The sequence below is a fragment of the Lynx rufus genome, unplaced genomic scaffold (assembly GCF_022079265.1).
Source record: "Lynx rufus isolate CCGP_SWC_20201006 ecotype Redwood Valley unplaced genomic scaffold, mLynRuf1.p SCAF_39, whole genome shotgun sequence".
NCBI classification, from domain to species: Eukaryota; Metazoa; Chordata; class Mammalia; order Carnivora; family Felidae; genus Lynx; species Lynx rufus.
Genome location: NW_025814855.1, coordinates 2,974,729 through 2,987,144, shown reverse-complemented (window position 1 = coordinate 2,987,144; position 12,416 = coordinate 2,974,729). Strand labels below are relative to the sequence as shown.

Below are 12,416 nucleotides of genomic sequence, written 5' to 3'. Positions count from 1 at the left end.
CAAATGTCCTCTGGTCGCTATGCCACCCTGATAGGAGTGCATCGAATTTGGGAGAACCCCATGTCATGTGCCTTGTTAGCTTGCCACTATGGGCTGGCTTGGAGGAAGGCTTTGCCCCCTCTCCCAGCTCCAGCAGACCCCAAAGTGCTCCCTGTAACTATCCACTCTAAGTAAAACATTGAACCTCTGTGCAAATGTGATCTAGGTCCCCATCCCCCATCCCAGCCGTATTCTTGTAAATTCTGCCCCCACTACTTTGCTCCATCACTTTGTCCTGACACTAAGGAAAAACCGAGTTGAGGGTTGTGAGCAGAATTGACAACTTTGGTAAGGCTTACGTAGATAAGAGGTGTGGCCAGGAGGGGCGGGGCTAGGGAAGCAGGGGGCGGGGTTGGGGCTAAGGGGTGAGGCTGATGAGCATTGTGGGCGGGGTTTAGGGGGCAGGTGTTGAGAACAAGGGTGGGGCTTGACTTGGTTTAAGGGTTGGCAGGCAGAAGGTGGAAACGATTTAGAGGCCATATGAATAGGGTTTATCTGAGAGGAGACGTTTCAAGGGGGAACTGCAGGAGAGCAAGGTGTTGGGACAGACGGGATGTAACTGTGAAGAGAAGGTGCTGTGAGGGGGGCATGACTGTTATTCAGGCACAGGTGACAGAGGGGGTACCTAAATAAGACCTAAGGAAGGGAAGTGCCTGAGACGAAGGGCGCTTAGTAGGAAGGGGCTGGGCTAACACAGGGGGCTTGGTGCAGCCTAAAAACCTCTGGGGGGCACTGCTAAGAAGAAAGTGTTGGGCTGTGGGCGGGGCTGAGGGGAGATAGGTGGAGTTCTTGGGGACTTGGAGGTGGGTAAGAACAGGAGAAAAATCGTGGGTGCTTGGCGAGGAGGATAGATTTTAAGGCAGTGGGCGGGGCTTAAATAATTAAGTTACAAAACGGGCGTGGTTCAGAATGGGGGCGGGGCTTACACGCCAGATTTACGCGAGGGGCGTGGCTTAACCGGATGTCCGGAGCGTGTGGGCTGTGCCCTAGGAGGCGGGGGCTCAGGGCGCAGGCGCACGTTGCTTAGCTCGCCTACCGGAAGCGGCCTAGGCTCTCCCCGTCCGCGTCCCCGAGCCAGTGCGCAGGCGCACTTCTCTTTCCCGGTCGCCGCCACCGCCTCCTCTTTCCGCTCCTCCACGCCGGCGCCTCGGAGACGGGCGCGACTTCCGCTTCCGGGCGGGCGGGCAGGCGGGCGGCGCGGGGCTGCCGGGGAGGGGGAGGGGGCGGCACTTCCGGTCGGGCCCTCGGGTCTCCCCGGAGCGGCGGCGCCTCCTCCGCCTCCTCGGCCTCCTCCCGGCGGAGACCCCTGCGCCGGTGAGTGACGGGGCGCGTGGCCCGGGGACCCGGGGGCAACGGGGGCGGGGGGTCCCGCCCTGGCCCGCTCTGGTCCCCAGAACGTCCCCGTCAGTGCCTCTCCCGCCGGGCCCTCGCCAGGGGTCCCCCCAGTCACTGCTCCCCCATAAGACCCTTCCAGACATCTGCCCCATTAACGCCCCCATGCAGGACGGCTGCCAAAGCGTCCTTATTTGTGGCGATCCCTTAAACTGCTGCCAGGGCCCCCATGAATGCTTTCTCATAGGATCGCTTCTGCGTAACCCTCGTCATTGCTGCCTCCAGGACAGCCCCCCAAATGCCACCAGCGCTGCCTTCCTTCATGGAGGGCAGCTGCCCGTGAACCCTCCGTTAGTATTCCCTATAGGCTGCCTCCAAAGAGTGTTGCATTAGTGCTTCGCTGCAGAACTGCCCCTCTTATCTCTGTCCACACACAACAGCCCCCAAATCTCCCACATTTCCACTCCCCACCCCCCCACCCCCCCCCACCTCCTCCCGATGTAAAAATACTTTCCATTCTGGTCTGCAGCAAAAAATACCTTTTTTTTTTCTTCTGCCACCCCCCCCCCCACCCGGTACCGTAGTGGTTGAGAATACCCCTTTCAACCCTCCCCCCCCTGCCCCCCCTCCCCATAGAACAGCTAGCTCCCTCTAGAGTTCTGCTCTCACACCCACATCCTCTCCCCATTCAGGTGGAAACAGCTGCCTGTTTAGCTCCAGGCTCCAATGAAACACTTCTGCTGTACCTCCCTCCTCTCCCCAAGCCAGGTCCCCAGTCCTGTCCCCAGTCCTCCCACAGAGCAGTGCCCCACAGTGAGCCTCTCCCTCTCAGACCACCTCTTCCTGTGGCGTTAACCTCTCCCGCTTCGCACCCAGCTTCATTTCATCCTGCTGGACGCCCTAGAGAAGACCCCCATCTTTACTATGGCCTGACCTCTTTTTTTCCCCAGGCGTGTGTTCATTCATTCATTCATTCATTCATTCACTGTTCTAGGTACAGGGCATACAGTGGTGAAGGAGAGAGATACACATGGTCTTTCATTTTGTGGGTTTTACAGTCTACTTGAGAGAGTTCAAACACAAGTGAACGAATAAGATAAATCCTGTTTTCTGGGTTCTCCCAGAGCCCGATGGTTTACCTCAGAGGTGAAAACTGAATTAGCAGAGGTGACTTAGCCATGTAGAGATCTGGGTGGACGGTTTCAGGCAGCGAGAATAGCAAGCGCAAAGGTCCTGAGGTGGCCGTGATCATGGTGAGTGGAGGAGTATCAGGGAAGCCAGTGAGGTTGGAGCAGAGGAAGAGAACAAGAGGGAGAGGGTTTGATGTCTTAGGGCATTGGGGATAAGGGCACTGTGATCAATTTTCTCGCCTTTGTCAGCTCTACCAAGCCCATACTGTTCTTCATTTGTTCATTCGTTCATTTGTTCAAGTGTTTGATGAGGATCTGTTACACATGGGGGATGCAGTAGAGAACCAAACAGACAAAAACCCTTGCCCTCATGGAGCGCATATGCTAGCTGATGGGACAATTAAAAAACAAAATGTGTGTGTGTGTGTGTGTGTGTGTGTGTGTGTATAAAATACAGCAGGATCAGGGTATGGTCACAGAAGAGGGTGGCAAAAAGGCCTTCTTCAAAAGATTCCCATTGTCATCTTGTCGCCCCCCAAAGCCACACACACACCTCTGTGTAAATCCCGACCCTCCTGGACAACTGTGGCCACCCGGGGGCTGCTCTTAGCAGCTGCCCCCAAGAGTGAAGTGGTTAAGAGGGTGAGTCCAGGATTCCACTGTGTTCATATCTCTGAGCAAACCACTCCCTCTTTTCCTAGCCTCATTCATTCACTTATTTCATAAATATTTTTGGAGACAGGCACTGTTCTAGGTCCTGGGATAGAACAGTGAACAAAACAGGTAAAAATCGTTGCCTGTATGGAGCCCACCTTCTAGAGGGGGAGGCCAGCAACAACAAGACAAGCAGAATATGTGGTTTATCGGGTGATGCTGACAGGTAAGGACAGAAACAAAGCAGGCTGGGAAGAGCCGAATGTTGGTGTGGATGACAGGTTACAGGGGCCATGGAGAGCCTCACTGAGGAGACAGCCTTTGGGCAGAGGTGTGAAAGAGGTGAGGGAGAGAGAGGTATAGAGATAGCAATCAGAGGATTCCAGACAGAAGCAACAGCCAGTGCAAGGGCCCTGGGGTAGGAATGCTGGCATGTCGGAGGAGCAGCCAGGTGGCCACGGAGGGTATGTAGGTCATCATAGAGACTTTGACTTTAAGTGGGATGGGTGTCACTGCAGGGTTTGAACAGAGGAGGGACGTGGTTTGGCCTTAGTCCTCCCGTCTGTTAAATGAGAATAATAGTAATGCTTATCTGATGAGTGTGTTAGGAAGTTGGAGACAAACCACATAAGATACATAGTACAGTGCTTATTAGCGTTCAGAAGATCCTGGTGGCTGGTTCTGGGCTCGGGTATCAAGGACGTGGGTGCGGCGAAGTGTATTTCTAGTATAAGGCAGAGTGGGGGGCCTTCCTTTATTTTGGAGAGAGAATGTTGAAAGACAGCATGCTGTAGTGGGTAACAGCACGCACCCTGGAGCCCTGCTGCCTGCCTGCTATTCCTGGCTCTGCCACGGCGTGTTACTGGTATGACATTAGGAGATGAATTTATGTCTCCGGCCCTCAGTCTCTTCCTCTGTGAAACAGAGTTGATGGTGGTCACCATCTTCTTGACTCAGTAGGAAGATTCGTTGAAGGATTTAGAAGAGCGCTAGGCAGGTAGAAAGCACGTCACGTTACGCGGTACATGTGTCCACGTTACCGTTATTAACAGAGTACAGCTTCATCCCAAGTCGAACCTGTTGTAGCAGAATGGCCCACAGGTCCTGGTATCAGAGAGATTTGGAATCTAACACCTACTTTCCCCTCGACTGGCTATGTGACCTTGGGGACATGACCCCCCCTTTCTCAGTTTTCCCACTTACAAAATGGAGCTGGTAACAGTACAGGACCATCGTGAGGCCTCACGATGCTGCACCTCAAACTGGTTGAACAATAAACACAAACATGAGCTGTTACGATTACGAGTGCAGTTGCTGTCCCCTTGGGACATGCCCCCATCATGCTTCTCTCCATAGGATGCGTCTCCCCTTAGAAAGACACCGATTTAAGGCTGGGATCCCCTGAAAGAGGAAATGCCTCTTATTTCCCAGTGGAAATACTGGGAGCCTGATCACTTCCATCCCCCAGGGCTCCTCCCTGCTCTTCACAGCAGTAGCCCTTCACATCTTCCCACTCGCCTTTGGGTCCCTCCTTACAGCATCACCGCCCTTGAATTCCTTCTTCTGGGGACCTCCACCCCGTGTCAACTCCATCTCTGCTAAACGTCCCCCTCCCTCCCTCAGGGGGTTCTGGTCAGCTCAGTCTTGTTCCTTTGCTCATTTAACAAACACTTATCAGTATAGGCTATCAGTTTACCTCTGAGCCCTACTTTGGCTGCATCTTCTCTAAGTTTTGGTACGTTGTGTTTTCATATTTATTCATCCGGGGTTCCTTGTTTCTTGTGGTTTCTTGGTGGGTCTGCTGGTGATTTAGGAGGGTGCTGTTTAAGTCCCATATATCAGCAAATACTTACCAAACAACCACACCATACTGGGTGCTGTGCTCGGTGCTGGGGGCACAGCGGCAAACAAGACGGACCAAATCCTTATTCTGTTAGGTGGGGATGCCAGACAGTAAACACACAGTCAAAGAAATACACACAGCAAGTGGTGGCAGTGACAGTGATGAGAAAATGCAGCAAGATGAGGGGTTAGGGAGGATTGGGTAGGATGGAGAGGACATCTGAACAGGGACCTGAAGCAGGCACAGGACTGAACCTTGAGATCTGAGGAATAGACTTACCACATCACTGCTCCATCCGTTCAAGACAGACACCCCCTTCCCCTCCCACCCAGCCCCCTACATAAACTCCCATCACCTAGGTAACACCCCCCAGTAAGGCTCCAGGCCCCACAGTCCACCCCACCTTTGTCCACCTTAGGAAACAAACAACCTGGTGGGGGAAGTGGGGAGGCTGAGCCGCAGACTTGCTCTGTGACCTTGGGCAATTTACTTGACTTCTCTGTGCTTCTGTTTTGTCAAATGGGGATAATAGTCCCTATGTCATAGTCTCATAGATTTTGGGGGGATTGAGTTAACATATATAATGTGCTGGGAGCACACTGGGCTTGTAGGAAATGCCCAGTCAACATTAGCTGTTATTAATATGTACCCTGATGGAGGCAAGCCAGGGCGGTGGTTTCTTCCCTAAGACACCTCCTTCCCCTGCCCCTTGCACTCCTCTACCATGTGCTTTCTGCCCACCCAGCCCACTCTCCCGGTCTCCCGGGTTTAGGTTTCCCCCACAGGCTCCCACCACCACTGCAGCCATGCCTTTGTTCCTTCTGGAGAGCAAATTAACCAGAGGGGGTGTGAAGGGCATGGGATGTTGAGTCTCGTCCAAGGACACCCGGAGCTAGAGGCTAAAAATACCGACCTCTTGGCGGAGGAGTGGAGGAGACACTCACCTTTCACCTGTGGAGGGGAGAGAGCCAGCTGGCTGGCTGGGGGCAGATGGGCCCTGGCCTTGGTAGGCATCGCTGACCCCTGTTGTGGGCACAGAGCCAGGCCCCCATGGGCCAGGGATTATGGACAAGAAGCATGCTACACCTTGGGGGCTCTTCTCCCACTGACTGTCCGTGGACTTGGTGGAGGTGTTTCCCCGGCCCCCTGGGTGGCTCAGGTTCAAAAGTCCATTGTAGGAGCTGAGGTTCTGGTGGGGGCCGGGGCGCAGATATGGACACCTGCCTTCTGGGATGACAAATACTGTAAAGGAGGTGCCCAGAGACTGACTGCCATTGCACAGGAGGCAGGGAAATCCCCACCTGGGGCGAGGACGGAGACCTGCACCCCCTGGGCATCTGCTGTCGGGGTCCCCCAGGTGTGTGATGTCACCGAAGGTACACATAATGTTTCCTTCCGTGCAGAGTGAGCTCCCTAAATTCCCCCTGCAGCCTAGGGGTTACCGCCTCCTCGTAGAAATGGAGAAAGCGAGGTTCGGGAAGGAGAGGGAATGTGAACCCAGGTCTGCCCAGGTGCAGTGCCCACCTGTTTCTTGCTGCGTCAGGCTGCCTTCTCAGTGCCAGGCCTCCCGGTGTAACTTGCTTCTTCCAGGCAAACACCTTGTAGTAAAAGAATAGGGCCCTCCCCAACACTGATTTCATTCCAGTTCTCTTGGTCTGTCTTGACTTTATCTACTGCCAGTGCTGAGAGGGTATCGATATAATACCACTTACCGCATGCTTGCAAAGTGCCAGGAAGCCTCCACCCGGAGGCCTGCTATTTGCTTGCTGGAGCCTCACATCGACCCTGAGCAGGAGGGGTGTGCTTTGTCACCTCTGTGCGTAGATGTGGAAATCCGGGCACAGAGAGGTTCAGGAACTTGTCTGTGGTCACACAGCTGGAATGTGGTGGGGCTCAGATTCCTATCTGGCACTCGAGCTCTAGAGTCCACCCTCTTATCGTTTTAGAGGCAAAACCTGAGGGGATTGAGAACGGGGCTCGTGTGTGTGTGTGTGTGTGTGTGTGTGTGTGTGTGTGTGTGTGTGTTTTGGAGAGGGGGGTAGGACACGGTGCTGATACCCAAGAGTTTGTAAGGGGACTGCCACCAGAGGCAAGGGGTGCTGGGAGAATGATCGGGGGTGCGGAGCTGAGGGCCTGGGGGATGGGGAGAAAGGATGTGGGAAGACCCCAGAAACAACGGGAACGTGGAAGGGATGGGAGGGCAGGAGCAAAGGGGCCCCAGCAAGGGGTGGACGGCTGAGCAGGGCGTCTGTGGTGCGCTGGAGCCAGGAGGGGGGCTGCCCTGTGCGCTGGAGGGGCGGGGGGCCGAGAGGAGCAAGGCTGGGAGGCAGACTGTGGCTCCGGCGGATGGCCAAGACTTCCGGCGCCCGGTCCCCTTTCCTCAGCCCTCTCCTCTTCTCCACAGGCTCTGCCGTCGCCCACCCCGCCCGAGATGGAGGCAAACGCAGCGGGCGGTGCCGCCGGGGGCGGTGGGGGCAGCGGCATAGGGGGCGAGGACGGGGTTCACTTCCAGAGCTACCCCTTCGACTTTCTGGAGTTCCTCAACCACCAGCGCTTCGAGCCCATGGAACTGTACGGGGAGCACGCCAAGGCGGTGGCCGCCCTGCCCTGCGCCCCCGGGCCGCCGCCCCAGCCCCCGCCCCAGCCCCCTCCGCCCCAGTACGACTACCCGCCCCAGGCGACCTTCAAACCCAAGGCGGAGGCGCCGTCCTCGTCCTCGTCCTCCTCGTCGTCGTCGTCCTCGTCGTCGTCCTCGTCGTCGTCGTCGTCCTCGCAGGCCAAGAAGCCCGACCCGCCCCTGCCGCCCGCCTTCGGGCCCCCTCCGCCCCCCCTATTTGATGCTGCCTTCCCCGCCCCGCAGTGGGGCATCGTCGACCTGTCTGGACACCAGCACCTTTTTGGGAACCTGAAACGCGGAGGGCCCGCGACCGGGCCGGGGGTGACCCCGGGGCTGGCCTCTCCCACCGGGACCCCGGGGCCGCTTCCCGCCCCCTCACAGACCCCTCCGGGGCCCGCCGCAGGGGCGGCGGCCTGCGACCCGGCCAAGGACGACAAGGGCTACTTCCGGAGGCTCAAGTACCTGATGGAGCGGCGCTTCCCCTGCGGCGTGTGCCAGAAGTCCTTCAAGCAGTCCTCGCACCTGGTGCAGCACATGCTGGTGCACTCCGGCGAGCGGCCCTACGAGTGCGGCGTCTGCGGCCGCACCTACAACCACGTGTCCAGCCTCATCCGCCACCGCCGCTGCCACAAGGACGTGCCGCCCGCTCCCGGGGGCCCGCCGCAGCCCGGGGCGCCCCTCCCGCCGCTGGGCCTGCCGGCGCCCGCGGCCGGCGCCCCCCCCCGCCGCCCCCACCCCCGTGCCCTCCGGCCCTCCCGCCCCGCCCCCAGCCGCCGCCGCCGCCGCCGCCGCAGCCGCCGCCGGAGCCGGAGCCGCCGTGGCCTCCGGCGTGGCGGAGGCGGCCGGAGCCCCCGCCGGGGTGGGCGTGCCCCCTCCCGCGGCGGGGGGCGGCGAGGGCCCGTTTGCCTGCCCGCTGTGCTGGAAGGTCTTCAAGAAGCCCAGCCACCTCCACCAGCACCAGATTATCCACACCGGCGAGAAGCCCTTCTCCTGCTCCGTGTGCAGCAAGAGCTTCAACCGCAGGGAGAGCCTCAAGCGGCACGTGAAGACGCACTCTGCCGACCTCTTGCGCCTGCCGTGCGGCGTCTGCGGGAAGGCCTTCCGCGACGCCGCCTACCTGCTCAAGCACCAGGCGGCCCACGCGGGCGCGGGCGCGGCGGGACCCCGGCCCGTGTACCCCTGCGACCTGTGTGGCAAGTCGTACTCGGCGCCCCAGAGCCTGCTCCGCCACAAGGCGGCGCACGCCCCGCCCGCCACCGCCCCGGACGCGCCCAAGGACGCGGCGGCCGCGGTCGCGCAGCCCCCGCCAGCCTTCCCTGCGGGCCCCTACCTCCTGCCCCCGGACCCTCCGGCCACGGACAGCGAGAAGGCCGCGGCGGCCGCGGCGGCCGTGGTGTACGGCGCCGTGCCCGTCCCGCTCTTGGGGGCGCACCCGCTGCTGCTCGGCGGGGCTGGCACCAGCGCGGCGGGCGGCGCGGGCGCCAGCGTCCCCGGAAAGACTTTCTGCTGCGGCATCTGCGGGCGGGGCTTCGGGCGACGCGAGACTCTGAAGCGCCACGAGCGCATCCACACCGGCGAGAAGCCCCACCAGTGTCCCGTGTGCGGGAAGCGCTTCCGGGAGTCCTTCCACCTGAGCAAGCACCACGTGGTGCACACCCGCGAGCGGCCCTACAAGTGCGAGCTGTGCGGCAAGGTCTTCGGCTACCCTCAGAGCCTCACCCGCCACCGCCAGGTGCACCGCCTCCAACTGCCCTGCGCCCTGGCTGGGGCTGCGGGCCTCCCGGCCACGCAGGGTGCGCCCGGGGCCTGTGGGCCGGGCGCCTCGGCCGCCTCTGCCGGGGCCGCCGATGCCCTGAGCTATGCCTGCTCGGACTGCGGCGAACACTTCCCGGATCTCTTCCACGTGATGAGCCACAAGGAGGCCCACATGGCGGAGAAGCCGTACGGCTGCGATGCCTGCGGCAAGACCTTCGGCTTCATCGAGAATCTCATGTGGCACAAGCTGGTCCACCAGGCTGCCCCCGAGCGCCTGCTCCCGCCCACACCCGGGGGTCCCCAACCCCCGGATGGCTCCAGCAGCGCCGACGCGGCCAGCGTGCTGGACAACGGGCTGGCGGGAGAGGTGGGGGCGGCCGTGGCTGCCCTGGCGGGGGTGTCCGGGGGTGACGACGCCAGCGGGACGGCGGTGGCGGGGAGCGGCGGGGGTGCCAGCTCGGGCCCTGAGCGCTTCAGCTGCGCCACGTGTGGCCAGAGCTTCAAACACTTCCTGGGCCTGGTGACTCACAAGTACGTGCACCTGGTGCGGCGGACCCTAGGCTGTGGCCTCTGCGGCCAGAGCTTCGCCGGTGCCTACGACCTGCTCCTGCACCGCCGCAGCCACCGGCAGAAGCGGGGCTTCCGCTGCCCGGTGTGCGGCAAGCGCTTCTGGGAGGCGGCCCTGCTGATGCGCCACCAGCGCTGCCACACGGAGCAGCGGCCCTACCGGTGCGGCGTGTGTGGCCGAGGCTTCCTGCGCTCCTGGTACCTGCGGCAGCACCGCGTGGTGCACACCGGCGAGCGCGCCTTCAAGTGCGGCGTGTGCGCCAAGCGCTTCGCGCAGTCGTCCAGCCTGGCGGAGCACCGGCGGCTGCACGCCGTGGCCCGGCCCCAGCGCTGCGGCGCCTGCGGCAAGACCTTCCGCTACCGCTCCAACCTGCTGGAGCACCAGCGGCTGCACCTGGGGGAGCGCGCCTACCGTTGCGAGCACTGCGGGAAGGGCTTCTTCTACCTGAGCTCGGTGCTGCGCCACCAGCGCGCCCACGAGCCGCCGCGGCCCGAGCTCCGCTGCCCTGCCTGCCTCAAGGCCTTCAAGGACCCCGGCTACTTCCGTAAGCACCTGGCGGCGCACCAGGGCGGACGGCCCTTCCGCTGCTCCTCCTGTGGGGAGGGCTTCGCCAACACCTATGGCCTCAAGAAACACCGCCTGGCGCACAAAGCCGAGGGCCTCGGGGGACCTGGGGCAGGGGCGGGCGCCTTGGCCGGAAAAGATGCCTGACCAGGAGAGGGTTCCCATCCGCCACTCCAATCAGATGTCCCCTCTCAACCCCTCCCCTCCTTCTCTCCAGTTGCTGATCAGACTCTTAACCCCTCCTCGCTGTTGCCCAGCCATCCTTCAGAACTTCGGACAGACTAGCCTCCTTGCAGGCTCATGCCGCACAGACTCCGGTCCCGGACGTCTCTGGCCCTCCCCTCAGCCCGTCAGACACTGAACTTGACCCTCCGTCCAACTCCGTTTTGTAACCTTCATCAGCGCCCCCTCCCCCAGCAGCATTCTGTCCCCCGATAAGCTTTGGTGGAGGATGTGGGTCTGAACTGCCCTTCCCCATTCCTTTGGGATCTGGCTGGAACCGAGTATGCGTGGAGTTGGGGGGGCACAAGGGGGACTGGGTGCTCTTTTGGATTGTGGGGGTGGGGGCGGGGTGGTAGACGCGGCTTGTACAGAGCGGAGAATAATAAATCGTATCAACAGGGCCACCGGAGTCCTTTCTTGTATCCCAGGGAGAGGGGATTAAGCGCTGACAAAGTTGAGAACTTTTGTTTCCCAGGGATTTCGATTCCCCGACACCCTCTGTCTCACCCTCAGGCTTTCTGCTTTGCCTCATCCAAATGATAATTACTGAGGATTTACCGTATCCAAGCTTCGGTCTGCACGTTGGGCAAAGGGAGATGAACAAGACAGGTAAGTTTCTGTTCTCGGAAACTCACAGTGTGCCTGGACTCCTTCCCCCTTTGAGATGTTTTTGGCGTTTGTTCGCCTGGCCCACATTTCCAGAAGCCCTCCCCCACCCCCCAACGTCTGCTGGGTCCTTCGCTGGACACCGGGGAAACATGAATTGGACACGCTCCTTGCCTTCAATGGAGGAGAACCCCTGTGTTCCCACGTCGCACAGACCCCTCGTCCATCGCACCCATCTGTCCAGGATAATTGGGAGGGGCTTCAAAAGCCCTTCCACGGCGCTCACTTCCGTTGTTGGAACAGTGACCCAGCTATGTGCTCTCTGTGTTGTTATCCCATCTGTCAGAAGAGGAGGCGGAGGTCCTGGAGAAGAAAGAGGCTCCAGGGACTCCCAGCAAATCCACAGTAGAATGGGGACTGCAGGCCCAGGGTGCTCAGTGCCGGGACTGGAAGACAAAGCTGGTTCGGGGGCACGGCCTGGGCAGGTTCGGCTTGACCCACTCCGGCGCAGCAACCTAGTGTGGCCAACCTATGGCAATGCCGAAGACCTGGACTGAGAGAGTCCTTGTGCCAGGGCCCCAGGGTCCAAAAGTCCCACGGACCCACAGCCACACCACAAAACGTCCACAGAATTATCCCTGAGGGCAGAGAGCATGGAGGAGTCGCTTTGTGAGACTGGGGGGTAGCCAAGCTCCCTGGAGGAGAAAGTAACGCCTGAACAATAACAAGCCACAGAAGCTTGCCAGGTAAAGTGGGCACAGAATTCTGGGTGGAGGGTTGAGTGTGTTTAACTGAACCCAGCTGTTACAGAGAATTTCAGTGAGGAGTATGGCTGGGGGGGGGGGGGTGGTGTGTGGGAGGCTGCATCCTGAAGGGCTTTGAATTCCAAACAGTAGAGCTTGGATGATCTTGTAGGCCAGAGGCCGGAAGCTGGCAGCTGTTGGACGCAAGCCACTGACATGCTTTGTTTAGCCCATGCATTAAAAAATTAATAATAAAGTTTGACTTAGTTGCCGACATTTGAAAATCAAAGGATTTTGCATAATATGAACTAATGCAACTTCTGAAAAATTGGGGAGATCTAGC

At 59.8% G+C, this 12,416-nt stretch overlaps 1 protein-coding gene across 1 annotated transcript; it reads left to right on the top strand.

The window, feature by feature from the left end:
• The first annotated feature begins 1,274 nt into the window (after window positions 1-1,274).
• Window positions 1,275-12,175, top strand: ZNF865 (zinc finger protein 865). Its single transcript, XM_047094337.1, is given in 4 exon segments — window positions 1,275-1,353; window positions 7,403-8,331; window positions 8,333-8,405; window positions 8,454-12,175. Coding segments are annotated over 3 exon segments (3,171 nt in total). The 5' UTR covers window positions 1,275-1,353; window positions 7,403-7,429; the 3' UTR covers window positions 10,650-12,175.
• The last annotated feature ends 241 nt before the right edge of the window (window positions 12,176-12,416 follow it).